Source organism: Calidris pugnax, unplaced genomic scaffold (assembly GCF_001431845.1).
Source record: "Calidris pugnax isolate Ruff unplaced genomic scaffold, ASM143184v1 scaffold39, whole genome shotgun sequence".
Classification (NCBI taxonomy): domain Eukaryota; kingdom Metazoa; phylum Chordata; class Aves; order Charadriiformes; family Scolopacidae; genus Calidris; species Calidris pugnax.
Genome location: NW_015090828.1, coordinates 2,190,233 through 2,205,099, shown reverse-complemented (window position 1 = coordinate 2,205,099; position 14,867 = coordinate 2,190,233). Strand labels below are relative to the sequence as shown.

The 14,867-nt window shown below is 42.2% G+C and overlaps 1 protein-coding gene across 1 annotated transcript in view; it reads right to left on the bottom strand.

Annotated features, from left to right (window-relative positions):
• The window catches only part of CDHR1 (cadherin related family member 1), a 53,994-nt gene that overhangs the window by 31,716 nt on the left and 7,411 nt on the right, over positions 1 to 14,867 (bottom strand). The window contains 8 exon segments of the mRNA XM_014940385.1: positions 445 to 545; positions 3,346 to 3,424; positions 6,108 to 6,251; positions 8,010 to 8,126; positions 9,847 to 9,933; positions 10,429 to 10,518; positions 11,837 to 11,887; positions 12,741 to 12,886. Of these exon segments, the coding sequence (XP_014795871.1) occupies positions 445 to 545; positions 3,346 to 3,424; positions 6,108 to 6,251; positions 8,010 to 8,126; positions 9,847 to 9,933; positions 10,429 to 10,518; positions 11,837 to 11,887; positions 12,741 to 12,886 (815 nt within the window).

Here is a 14,867-nt window from a genome sequence, read left to right as displayed (position 1 = left end):
GCCTGTCACACTGATACTAGCTCATCAAGGTGTTAGCACGTGGCTGATCAATGCTTCGGGAGTGGATCCTGATATGACATGGCATGATCTACCTTAGTCCTACTACTAATCATAGATTTGACAGTTACCTATCTCATCACATCGAGGTTACAAGACATTAACTCTCAGTTTAGCGATAAAATCTGAAAACACAGAGAACAGTTACCTACATACTGTAAAGGATGTTGATTCTCCAGACTCAGAGATGAAATTAGGACAAGATGACTTCATTTGTAAGAAGTAATTTGAGACACTAAATATCCCAAGGAACAAAACTAGTTTGTTCTGTTCTATAGATAGTTCTGGCACTCTGCTCAAAGTCAACTATAAATTGAGGGACTTCAGACAATCACGCCTGCTCATGGCATTCAAGACAAAAAGTCTTCAGGTGGCCACAGAACATACCTGGACTTTTAGTTCATACACTTCTTTCTTGAGATGATTTGGGCTTTTTATAACAGAAATGGCTCCAGTTGTGTTGCTGATTTCGAATGAACCTTCACTTCCTGCAATGAAACCAAGATGCTCCAGTTATACGCCACACTTCCTTTATCTGAATAAGCATGAGCAATCAACCATACACTTCATTAAGCATATCTTTGTCCATATGTGTATCCATATCTATTAGTAGATTTGAAGCTGCTTTTCAAAAATGAAGCATTTTTATGCCTGGTCACAATCAGATAAGAACAGAGATGAGGGCAAAAAGGGTTGCCTCCCCTAGGAATGGCTCAGTAGAGCTCAGTCCCTATGGGCAGTTGCCCTCACTTTCCTCTTCCCACCCTGGTTAGGTTCCCTTCAAGTCTAAGCAACCAGGCATCCAAATTCGCTATTAATTTCTATTATGCTGTCTTCTTTATATGCTGGTTTAGACAAAAATAGACATTCCTCATTTTAATTAGCAAACGCATAATTAAGCCTCTGAGAAACAAGAACGTTTGTCTCACTAATATCAGCTAAGGTGAGAAGTCTGACAATCTGTCTAAAAAAACACAGTCACTCTTTCTGTAGACAGCATCTCTGGAGAGGCATCTTCTGGCCTTAGACATTCAGTTGTTAAAAACCTCACAGCCTCTTGCAAGGCTGCCCTGAATGAAAAGGGATTTTGGAGGATCTGGGCTAAACCCCAGGCTGTTGTCATTGAGGCTGAGTCTGACCCAGGCAGGACAGGGCTGCAGGCTGACTTTGCTGCCACCGACCTCACTTCCATTGATCTCAACAGAAGATGAGTTACAGGGCTGCAGGCCCTTGACTGCGGGTGAACTTGTGCTGAAACAAACACCAGCCTGCAGAGAGGCAGCGGTGTCTCCTCGTGATGTCTGCACCCATCTTGCCCAGGGAGGGGACCAGCCGGCAGCTCCGGGGTCCCTGCCCTGCTCTGCTGAGGGGCTATGGGCACCCCTGTGTGCTACCTCACACACAGTATCGGCCACAACCTGTGCTTCATGGCAGAGCCTACCATGGAAAGGAAAAGAGGAAATCCCTTACAATGAAGGAGATCAAGCCTTCAGAAATAAAGGATGATGACTGAAACCCCAGTCATTTTTCTTTTTCTCTCACTCAATTCCAATGCTGAGTTTTAAACCATCTGCTAGTATCCCATTTTGCTAATACCTGCAATAACTGCAACTTCATTAAAGTTCACTAGACACAATATTGAACAGATATTGACTCATACAATGGTCAATTATTAAGATACATTAGCCTGGAAAGCACATCCTGACTGAGAAGAAGCTTAAGTCAATAGCGGTTTCAAGCCACCATACTTCATATTATTGTCTAGTTATCACGGGGAAATTGGTAACTCAGAGTGTGTAGCATTATGTGTGTTCCTTTGTACAGCAGGAGGACTAGAGTGTTTTCTAAAATTATCCCACACTCCCTGGATAAGAAATTCTTATGAAGAATAAATTATTTCCTATTTGCCGTTAGCATTTTCTTGCCCTTTAACAACCCAGCCTGCAGGTATTGGGATAATGGCTTGTCACAAGTAATGCCAGGGTCTGAGGTGCAGGGGCAGAAATCTGTTGTCATCTTTTGTTCTCTATCTATTTCTTCAACTTTCTGTGCACTAAAAGCATATTCCCTTCCCCCTTTTTGCTAGCATTTCATGCTAGCAAAATCTAGTGTTAATGTGCATGAGGAAAGTCTGCTCTCCATTAAGTCCTATTTTGTGCTACTTAGCTGTCATCCCCTTTCATCTTCATTTTCCACTCTTTCCTAATCACTTACCTTTTTTACCCCATAGCACCTTTTTAGTCCTCCTCTATTTTCTTTGGAAATCTAGTATCTTTCCCCATTAATCCTATTTCCCTTTGACATTTTCCTTGATTCATCTGCCTTTGCTTATTCTCCTTACTCAATTTCTCCCTTGTCTAGTATATTTTCATGCCACTTATTTTTTTCACTCCTTGTTCTCCACCGTTCTTTTTACCTTTTCCCTTTTTCCATTTTTTCTCATATCAAGGCAAAACCTCAATTTCAACCCTCTCTGTCCTCTCTAGACCTCGTGTTTAGATCACGTAATGCAATGAAGAACTTACTGCGTAGCTCTGCAACTACACCTCAGATTTCTCTTATGAAATTTTGGGATCTCTCACACCTGGGATCTGAGGTGCCCAGATGCCATGGAAGTCTTGTTTTGGAGGAAGAGAGAACCAAACAAAACTGAAGTTGTACCTTGGAGTTTAGTTGAGCTAAGTTGTTGACTTCACCAGCTAATGAATCATCAATTCAGCTAAGTCTCACATTTATGCTATTAAAAGACGTGCGACAGACACTCAGAATAGCTGATGAAAATCATTAATCTTCTGATAACATCTACTTTCTTTCAATGCAATGTACAGCCAGTATCTCTTCACTGGTAAATATAATTTCTTCCAAGAAACCAGAGGATTGAATGATTAGCCACTTTAATCATAATATTAAGAAAATTATCCCTCTAAATACCACGTCTGGGTGTCCCAATGCATTCTCTCTCCTCCCAGATTAAATGATAGAGATACTCAGTAGCAGTGAATGCATCTCCCTTTGCACTTTCTGAAATGACAAGCAGGCTACTGATGCCTAACAAATCAGCAACATTAACAACCCCAAGCACACTTCTGTGAAGCAGATACTAAAACTCAGTGAATCGTATCTTGGCTGTTCAGTGGTAGACAGGGCCCTGGAGTTGTTTGAGGTACCTGACAGTATTTCATGGGAGTTTGTCTCAGCTTTATTAAACCCTAGCATATCCCATTCTAATTTAATGTCAGATCTAGTTTCGAATGCCCTTCAGATTTCATACAAAACAAGTTTACTCACCATTCACGATGCAATAATGAATACTGTTAGGCTTTCCTCTGTCTCCATCAAGAGCAACAACAGTAAGGACCTCAGAGCCCTGGGGAGAAATGGGAAATCACAGTCTGTGTGCTGAGATCAAAGAACAGTGAAATTGCAAGTGCGTATTAATAAACTGAACTTCCACAAGTCTTCCTGCAGTGAGGCATGGGAGGGCAGAGTGGGTACTTTGGCTTGTGCTGGATGGGGAACGCAGCAAGGGCTGTTGGGTCCCAGCCAGAAAAAATCAGTGCTTGGCTTTGCAGAGAAGCAAATGCTTCTCCTTGGACCAACTCCGTGTTGTTCCTACATCAATAGTTTCAGTTGTTCCCAGTGATGTTGCAGTCCATCTGCTGTACCTCCATAAGAAGTTGGGACCTCTCTGGCTGCTGCTCACTCCCTTTGGAGCCGCTGTGTGACCTGCCATCGCCAGCCTGTGGCCAGTGCCACTGCCTGCCCCGATGGCAGAGCAGCTGGATTCAGTCCACGGGCCTCAGCTATCCCAGGAGTCCCAGCCATGGCCAGGGACACCTGCCTCGAGCCTCAGACTTGGACAGAGGATTAGGAATAACTGATATGAGACCTGAGGTTTAATTTGGTTGACTATGAAGATGCCCTCTGTGTAGGCTCCCGGTGTCACTGCATGCCCCATGGCCACACGGTGTGCTGAGAGACAGGCAGCTGCTGAGGAGTCTGACCTCATTAAGGCCAGGCAGGGAGCAAAAGCAAACAGTGGATCACAAAGCAATTTGTCCCACAGAACATTTAGGGCATAAAGTTATGATGAAAATTATGGTGATCTAACTGCCCTTGAACCTTCACTGTTTTTCTTTCTGTGCTGTTGACCATATGTAAAGAACTTGTGTACTGGAGACCATTTGCTCGTGTGACTGCTCTGCCAACGCAGAGGGACAATGACCGTCAGCATTAAAATGCTCACCCAAGTGGCAACGAGCTGTGCAATTTAGGCCTCTGAACTAAAGTATCAATGTTTGGGGCCGCAAAACAGGAAACATTGAAGTAACTGTCAGTTAATCATAAATGGCAACAAGGAACATTTTCATGACAAGCCCTGAATGAATTTTTCAAGCAAGAGCAAGGTTCTGTTACAGAACTGGGAATACAGAACTGTATTTATTATCATTTATGCTGGAAGCTGCAATAAAATCTGCCTACTGGGCAAAATGCAGTGCAGTCCCTTTGAAGGTGACAGAGTATTTGTAAAGCCTGACAACTCCACCAAGGAGAAAAGAAGCAAGTTCAAAAAATTAACACCAAATTTGTAAACAACAATAAAAGCAGCTAGTGCATCTCTCTCTGTGGAGTTCATTCTAACAGTAAAACCCACACTGGGAAGGACCAATTCTTGCTTCCATCATTATAATATCATAATGGTGTAAGTTATGAGCTTGGGCTGGATGTAATTAACATTTATTGACTCCCATTTCCATGGTAAACACTAACTCCTGTGTGCACCTGATAGTTATTTTAAGATCTATATGCAACTATGCAGAATAAATCCATACATGTAATATCATTCATTCCAAACATCTGCGAAATACACAAGCATTACTTTTCTGCCCTGCTGAAATGTAACAGCCTATGCACTGAACAGCAATACACAGTCATGCAGGGGCTGCGGTGTACACTGGAGTTCTGGACCGAAAGTAGAGACACAATCTTTCCTGAAACTCAAAGGAAGATCAGGTGAACAGTGTGCAATCACACTGCCAGAGCCTAGTGTTGGGTAATTTCACGAGTAGATACCATTTCTTCTATGTATGAAGAAAATTTAAATTATATCTTATGTAACAGGGTGAAAAGCTAATCTATACACGCTATCGTGCCACTGCTCAGATATAGAGAAAATTCATTAGCCTGTAGCTTCAAGTAGCTGAAAGCATCATGATGGACATAATAAACTGATTTGCTAAGCTGTATACTTCCTTTTAAGCAAATCTGCTATGAGGCATTTCTGAGGTGATGACACAGCCAGGAGCTCAGTGTGCTCTTTGGACTCTGTGTCCATGATAGATTTGAAGTGGTACCTTCAGCAGCAGACACATGTGGACAAATACAGTAACCCCATTTGTAAGTGGTTCTCCTAAGTGTGTCCCTGCTTGCTTGATAACCTGGTGGGTTTTAGGCCTGGGAGGACTTCCTGGCTCATTTTGCCTATCTAGCCATCGCTGAGCAGAAACTATCCTGAGTTTTGGGAGTGTCAGGATTGCTTCTCCCCAGGTGATGTCCATGGAACAGCACAGAGTCCAGAGCATTTGGGTATAAATTGTCCCCAGACCTTGCACAATCAGCTGAGGTAAAAGCTAGATTTAGCTAAATACCAGCTAAAAGCACTGGGAGACCACACAGCACACAAACACACAAAGGCTTCTAAGCACTACGTGTTCAGGTGAGGTAACTGGCAACCTGCTTAAGCCTTCAGCCAAGTGCCTCTGCAGGTCTCAGCTACAGAAGAACTCTGAACCACTGTCTAAGCTTAGACCAACATAAATGGGAATAATCTTTTTTGACTTTAATGACAGCAACAGGAAGCTTTGCATGGCAAATTTGCAATGAACATAAATAAGAACAAGTTTGAGATTTTGTCAGCTCATTTCACCTAGGAGTCATATCAGAGCTTAGGTCCCAGTCTCCAATAAAACCTGAGCTAGAAACTAGAGGAACATCTTGACTGAGATGTGAAAGATTGCACTTGTTCTCCTACAGGCAAAACCAGCACTTACTGCGAGTGTATCCTCATAAACATATCCATAGTAGGGAGTCCCGATGAACATGGGGGGAGTGTCCTGAACATCCTCCACATTGACAGTAACCGTTGTTGTGGCTGAAAACACTTTGTTGTCTCCTCTGAGCTTCCCACCACCATCCTAGAAGAGAAGTCATCATCAGATCCCTCTGCTAAAACATATCTGCAAATCAGCTTACGGCATTGCATCACCGCATGAGCCTTCAGAAGCAGAGTCCCAGGAATCCCTTCTCTCTCGCAACACACAGATTAATCTCTGCTGCCCTATTCTCTTCTATTTTCCATTTGTCCTGCTCCTCTCTGATTAGGAAGACAGCTTGCAATGTCTCAGAAGCCATTCTAGTATTAAAAGTGGTTGTGTGTGTGATGTAGTCATACACCATCTTTTATCAACACCACAGGGGATAGGGAATTCAAGTTTTTTGAGGGGAAAAAAGAATGCTAGAAACAGATGCAAAAAGTTAGTGACTAAGGTCGACAGCTTTTCATCCCACCTATAGTCTAGTCATAAACACAAGACAATGCACAGTAGCAAGGTAGTGCATTTCTAGAGGGAAATTAAAGAGTGTGCATGATCAAAGTCTCCTAGGGACTCTTACATGATAAGGTGAAAGCATGGAGGAGCTGTGCAGCCAAGAACTGTTAGATAGCCACAGTGTATAAACAGTCTCTGGGGACCTGTCTACAATCAACTCTGTGCTACTCATACAGCAGAGCCAATTAGAAAGATGACTCGCAATTTCAGAAGCTTTTAACACCCTCAGTCTCAGGGCACCGGCTGGAGGTCAGTCCTCGTGCTGGTGTATAAAAGTGTAAATTGTTCATTGTGTCTGCTGTACCAATTCTAAAAATTCCATTTTTTGGATAAGATATGCTCTTTTTTTTTTTCCTCCTTACTGCCCCGAAGACAGCATTTAAGCCAAATTTTGTTATCTGCTGTACCAATTCTAAAAATTCCATTTTTTGGATAAGATATGCTCTTTTTTTTTTTCCTCCTTACTGCCCCGAAGACAGCATTTAAACCAAATTTTGTTACTTCTTCTCAAATGAACCCTGGCTAAACAAATACATAAAAAGATCCGTATGTTTTTCATAAAACATGAGAAACTCAAAGTCCCCATTAGTAGCAGCAAAATCATCGTCTTTCCACCCATGCGAGCCTGTCCGTGTGACAGGTTCCCACAGGATCCTGAGAGACTTTACTCCAGAATCCATACACTTTTAATGCCTGCTATGAATCTCAGCCGTGCCACAGGCACACCACTGCTGAGAATGACAGCAGCGAGAAGGGATGTGCAGCAATATTTGCAGGATTTGAATAAGCTCCTGCCACAAGGCAGCAGAGAAGTGAAAGAAAGAAACATCCACAGATATTTCCAGAAAAGAAGTCTGCCACTTGCGCTGCACTGTGTCCTGCTGTGCCCTGTGTCTTACTGTGGCTAACGACTGACCCACACCTTGCCCTTGTTGCAGGAGGGCCACGGTCTGGGCAGCTCGAGGCAGCCCTGGGCACCTACGTTTGCCCAAAGGCTGGTACTTCTTGAAGCTGGGGCTGTGTACACCAACCCTTCACTTCTAGGTGACTCTCCAAATTCTGCAGTGGGGGTCACTATCCTGGCACCGGGGCCTGAGCAAAGTGTGGGAAACCCACTTCCAAATGCCTCCAGACATTGTTCAGCAGCAGACACAGGTCATCTTTCCTCCCACACTTTTCCACGTTACCCCACATACCTCCAGATGTTACAGAGGGAGTGACTGTGCTGCTTCAATGTTATAATTCATGTTTTAGCAACCCTTTAAGTCACATTGTATTCAAACTAATCAGTCCTACTCAAATACAACCCCCCACCTCCTCTAGTCTCAGAAAAAAGCTTTATACCTTGGCTACGACAACAACAAAATGTGTTCTTGATTTCTCATAGTCCAGGGTGACCCCTGTTTTGATGCGCAGGACACCACTGTGACGGTCTATTGTAAACTTATTAGCATGGATGTTCTAGAAGAAAAGAAGAAACAGCAAGAGATTACAGGTATGGAAATAAGATTGCCGTAGGGATTCATCTTTTATTTCATCTGCTAAGGGAAAAGACTAGAATAATGATACGGTTTGGGCGTATAATGTATTTGATGAATTTCACCTCTGTGTGTTTATGAACAATTCATGAACCAACCACAAGTCTCTCATTATTCAGAATAAATCAGTTACCTGCAATGTAGATTTTTTTAATCTTTTAGTATTTCATTGTGAAATCTTAAACTTTGGTTAACACAGTTCACTGCATGGAAAGAGGTAGGGAGGCTTAACAGAAAAAAAGATGAGGGGAAAATGAAAAAGAAAAAAGATGTTATCCCTCAGTGTTTCAAAGTTCTACTAGCTTTAAAAAAGCAGGAAGCTTGCACGCATGGATTACTGTCAATAGAGTGGTGTTTGGTGATTTTCGTGACATACAAATAAAACCTAAAATACATCTGATTTAAAAAAAAAAAAAAAAAGCCTAAAAAAAGTCTCCCTCCATTCTTCTGGGCTGGAGATATCTATAAACACACCTCCATTTGGAGGCCATACAAAATGGCCACATGTTGGCCATCTTGGCCTTTTCAGGAGACATCACCACCTGCCTTCATCAGACTTTTGGAGAGGGTTTTTCTCTGTGCACTTGAGAATTCCCAGAGACTGTGCCAGAAGACATGGCAACATATTTTCAACAAATACATGTATTTAGTAACCTTTTCTATCACACAAACATATCAACTAGATATAGATGTTTGAAATTGCTGTTCCTTGGCTTCACAGTTTATCAGCTTACTGGAAAAATCCCTGTACAAATTTGAATCCTGCAGATATTGTATTTTAAATGGATCATAATTGGTGAAATCAAACCTAAATTTCAACAAGGCACTCAAGGTGTCCTTTTCACAGTATACCCAAGCTCTTAACAGGATTAACTTTAGTACTATGTAAATATCTCCCAACTCATTTCCATACTTGTATCCAAAGTAAATATTGTAACAAAGTGGTTTTTTGTATTTTCTTTCTATTGCCTCTTGAATAAGGAGAACTGCAGCTCATCTGGATGAAGGTGCTTGCAGGAAGAAGAAATTTGATGTATATAATGCAAAAAGTTGCCCTTTTGGCATGCAGGAAGTCTGTAATACAGAAATTCAGCTTTAAATACAGAGCCCTTTCTGTTCTTCACCAGTGGGCAACACCTGAAAGGCTGGTTACAAGTGGGTATGGCTTTGTCAGGGAGAAGACCAAAGACTTAGTGCCTTGCATTTCACACCATGATCTGGGTCTCAGTTATGCACCAGCCTGCTACACCAGAGTGCACGTTTGGGTTTGCAGCGCATTTTGCTTTCTAAAGAAAGCTATTTCATGCATTAGAAATCCTATATGCAGACAAGATTATACATTAGACTTGCTCTCCCCATTACTCCAAAGAAAGGGCCAAGAAGAGCCCTGCCGTGAGGAGTCCTGCTGGCAAGCACAGGAGTGACAGTGGCAACTCCAGCTGCTCCTCCTGCCTGCTGGACTGCGCTTGGCTGCTCGCAGACAGACAGTTTTCGTTTGGTCAATGCTTGTTTTCTTGTGCACGGGACTAAATTGGTCCTACAGACACTAATAGCAGCCTCAACCCTCAAAATCTTTTTTTAACCTGGTTTCTGAGAACTCAGTAGATGAGAGGTGATTTTTGAAGGTACAAGTATTACCTTACCTGCAAGAAATAGGTGATACTTCCTCCAGAACCTGTGTCTTTATCCACTGCCTCGATCTTAAAGATACTGCTGCCAGAGGGAGTGTTCTGTGGCCAGGAAGAGTTACCAGAGTCACACAGAAGTGGAATACCAGGTGAGTTAGAAGAAATGAAAAATGAGCATGCAAGGAGGCAGCAAGAGGGCGATGGTAGAAAGAATATAAATGCATCAAGGGAACCAAAGAACAGAAAGAAAAGAGGGAAGAGATTAAAAATGGAGGAAACTGGAGAAGAATGAGAAGGAAGAAAAACTTTTTGGAATACAAATGACAGGAAACCTGAGCAAAGACAGAGCACATCCTATTCCCGCTGAAGTAAATTCTAAAAACTCCCAAAAACTCACCTCTAGGAGCTTACCCACAGAACAGCACACCCAAAGTACCTACAGACTTATTCCCTAAGTTTGTGTAAATATCCACCCAGCCCCCAAAACAAAAGAATGCAAGTTAGTCCTGCACATCATTTTATTTTACTGAAAACATACTAGATCCTCTTTACATCCCACTGAAATATACTTCCAGTTTGCAAAGGAACTTCACCAACCTCGGGGACTTGGACTATGTAAGGTGTATTGATGAACTCCGGGCTCTCATCATTAGCATCCATTACAAGGATCCTCACTTTTTCAGAAACCTGGAGTAGAATATGAAGAACATATTATGAGTCAAGCTGATTTTCAACATGTACCTCTTCATGTGGCTACTAAGGTGCAGTAAAAGGCAATAAGAAATTACATTGTAATAGAGTATCTTTGCACTATCAAAACTGAGCACATAAAATACAGAAAAATTCCATAATGCAGAAGAATTTGCTTTGTGGAGAGCACCCAGATATCTCCAAACTAAGTAAGGAGCCTCAGAGTACTTTATAAATTACAGATTGGGGCTAATTTTCAAGCCTTTCTTCTTCTTTATGCCATTCAAGTTACCATGATGTATTTTATGAGAATAGCTAAAAGACTGTAAAAGTCGGTACCGGACAGCCAAGAGCACCCATTAATGCCTCATTTGATATCATGATACTAGGTTAATAGCATGCATCATTTGGATGGACAAACACATGCTACTAACACATAACAATCCATCTCGAACAAAATATGTGTTCTCTTTCTAAAAATACAGAAGCAAACATATTTGACCAACTACTTCCCAGTTGTTTGCAAGTGGACGTGTAGATGTGATCCCAGTATTTCCTGTTTACAGAGTTTGCCACAGCAGTTGTGCCTGTAGGATGCTGGCACCTCCCAAAAATTTGTTGTACGAATCTCAAATAATTTGTTTGAGATGAGGAAGAGCTTGAGAGTTATTCTGTCTTCTGGATAGTAAGAGGGTCCCATTTTTGTGGCCCAGGTCCTCTTATTAGCAGACTAATATCCTGGCTGTGACAGCATTTGTCCATCAACTAAAGTGCCAAGGAAATTGTAGAACTAGGACTGGATGCTTGTGTAATGCCTCAGAAAAGTCCTTAATGATTCGAAGCGATCAAAGCTTTATTCAACAGCAGACTAGAAAACCCCCACCCCCTTAGCTGAAGCAAATCTTCTTAATGTCATCCTAGAGAAACGTTGCAGGTGTGGAGGGACAGCCAGCTCTTGGGTGTCCAATACTAGTGCCTATAAAGTCATGCACTTCTTCAAAAAGTCTCCAGTTCTTCCTTAGGTATTGATTCTACTGAGCTGACAGTGAAATTTCATAGGAAGCTCCTGTAATTCTGCAGGCCACTAAGTCAGTCTTTTAGCTCACGCTACATTGTAATTATCCTCAAATAGCTGAGCAAGGAGCTGGAGTAAGACCTGAGTCACTGGGAGTTCAGCGGCTCTCAAAACAGGAGGTGAGACTCTAACGAGATTATGTTTTTTGACAAAATTGGATAGTCGCTTTAACGTAAATTAATAGGAGGATGTATGTGGGGACAGACAGTTTGACAAGCTACAGCATAATTAAATACTTACTGTACTCAGGCCATCTGAAATACTGACAATAACTTCAATTTCATCTTCCTTCTGTAAACCAAGAAAATTCTTTTGTTAGAGAGATGGTCTTTGCCCTGATTGTAAAAAGGACTGCAAGTTTAAATAAATCAGCAGGTAGATGAAAGCAACAACTAATACCACAAAGCAATCACAGCAGAGGCTAGGAAGACCCCTCACAGGCTCCAGCTGTGGGGCTCTTTGGACTTTCCATGGCTACTGTCAAGAGACAGTTGGTCTGGGAATCCCTGTTGTCCTGTAAAGTGCTAGTGAAAATCAGTCATCTTATTCAAGAAACACTCCCTAAAAAGGCACATTGGCTCAAAATTCTTCTGTCTCAGTATATGGTATTTTGAAGGGTTTATTAAGTACTGCATACCCTTCCCTGCAAAGGAGACATGAAGGATTCAGTGCCTGTGTTCCCAGAATAAGGCTGCCTTTAGATCAGTGTTGCTGGGGACATCTTTAACCCAACACGGTTACACGTGCGCTAAAGGGCTATGGTGTAACTAGAGAAGTGTCCTGGAGCACAGCTTACACAAATCTCTATTTCCTCCTAATGACAGGAGAGTCCCCTGTCTGAGGATCAGAGAACTGTAACTGCCCCTGCACTCTTGACAGGGTGCAGTTGGGGGAAGATAGGAATACAGAGTAAATTTCTCTTTTGGCAAAAGCTGGACAGACAGCTGCCAAAAAATTTGATAGCAATGCCAGTGGCGCAATTCAACTGGAAAACAACATGATGGGTGAAGTATAATGTCTCAGAATTGCAAAGTATATTACATGTTTCAGGGGCAAATAAGTTGGCATTGTCCCTCAAAGCCACAGATCAAATTAAACGGAAGGAAATTCCACGAACACAGAGAGTGGTGCCATTTCACTGTACCTCTCTGTCAAGCTCCTCGATCAGCGTAACATTTCCAAGGTTCTTGTCGACAGAAAAGTAGCGTCTTGATCCAGCTTCATAGGCCAAGCCATATGTCACGGGATCTCCTTCTGGATCGGTTCCATTCAGAGTGTACACATGGGTACCTGAAAAATTGGCATTCAACAGCATTTCCCTGTGGTTACTTCAATCAGCGAGTTTTTCACTGGTCTGTTCCTTAGGAACTTGGCTCCCCTGTGGCAGGCAAAGCTTTTGTGAATCAACCCCAGTTACTGGGAAATACAGATAAGTAGGCAGTTTGCTAGTCCTGATTGCCACTTTTTAGCCTATTGGTTAAGCTGAGTTTCTCAGTGCTGGTTTCTCTCACTTCAGGCTCTTTCCTGTGGAACCGCGCCGAGATCAATACTGTTCACACCATCGTGTTTACACAGATGACAAGCTCTTGACTAACTCTCAGCCCAGGTGAGTCAGAAGTGATGCTGTTGTATGACTTGGTGACAATCTCAGAAGTACCAAAAGGCCCTCACACACCTCTGCTCTATGGGAACAACAGACTTGCAGGCAGAGGATCCGGCAACTGAAGGCAGCACTCCCACAGGACTGGACCCAGACTCTGAAGCTCAGAAGATGCAAGGACATTTGCAAACTTTTCCACTTTGAGAACTAATAGATGCAAAAGTCTTCTTTCCTAATTTGCTCCCCCTCATTAGCTCCCTCTCATTAAATTCTCTACTTAACACACCCACTCACGCTCATACCAATGAATAAATTCTCTAAACTCATCAATGTATTTCTTTCACAAGCTGGGGAAAGAGAGATTGTTATTTCTATTTTTAAACATTTGAGAAGTTGGTGCCAGTTTTTCCAGTAAACTGACTTTGTTTACCAGAAGTGATACTTCCTGGGGGAGTTATAACACCCACGTTCTCAAAACATGGTGAGGGTTTATTGGTATTATTTTTTTAAACTTACATGTCTGTTATTCTACTGTGCATTAATATCTTCACCCAAATAACTTCAAGCACTTTACAAATATCAGTTAGCCGAGTCTGAAATATAAACCACCGTTGTTTCCTTCCAATCTGCTAATGCCTTGGGTGAGTTACCTGAGATATCCATCATACAGTTTCAGAACAGAAACTCTGCTTTACATCTAACAAAGTTCCCTGCACTGGAAATAGTGTAGCCAAGTGACTGACAGGTTAGTAGTGAGTTTTGCCTGTACATGGGACACAAAGATATGATGGAAGAATCCCCGCTAAGAAAGCTAGCATGAAGTCAAGGAACAATCCTGTTAAAGGGAACTCAGATGACTCCAGTTTTAAACTACTCTGGTCCTGAGTTCAAGAGATTTTTAATGCTGTACTCAAAAGTTAGTAATCTTTTTCTCATATCCTCTCTGTAGTGGCAGTGGAGTTTTTCACTGACCAGATCCATAAGCTTTGTTTAACTCTAGAGCTTTGGTTGAGGTCCTGCCCACAACACTGACAGGTCAGCTTCTCAAATGTGTCCTCCGTTTTGCAATGCAACCTTCTGCTGCTTGTTTGCTTATTCCTCCGCATGCAAAATGTAAAGCAAACAGATCAGTGGGCTTGATCGACACACAGCCACCAGGCATTAACAGTGACACTGTCTTCTTTGCATAGCAAGACTTTATGCCAAGCCACATGGGATCTGTGCTCTCTTATGAGTAAACTCTTTTATGACAATAACCAGGGCAAAATTTGGGCAACTTTATACAGAAAAACATTCACACTGCAAAAACCAATGGGCCCCAAGGTGCACAAGCAACACACCCTGTGATGAGTTATGAGCTGGCTCAGCCAGCCAACAAATAGTCAAGATTTGCAAAACAGGTTCACAAAAATAGTGTCCTGAAAAGATAGCTACATCTCCTGATACATCTCTCTATAGAAGTGACAGAAATTTCATGACTATTGAAGATTCTGCAGCACCAGTACTGACTGCATTTATTCTTGTTTTTTAAAAGCTTTGTCTTAATATCACAGCTGGGGCCAAATGGAGAACTGGGGTGTCGATTGCCAGCACTTCACTGACATCATTATCAACACAGCGCTTTTCTTCAGCCCTTTCCAGTCATTAGAAGTTTTTACTTCTTAGTTGCAT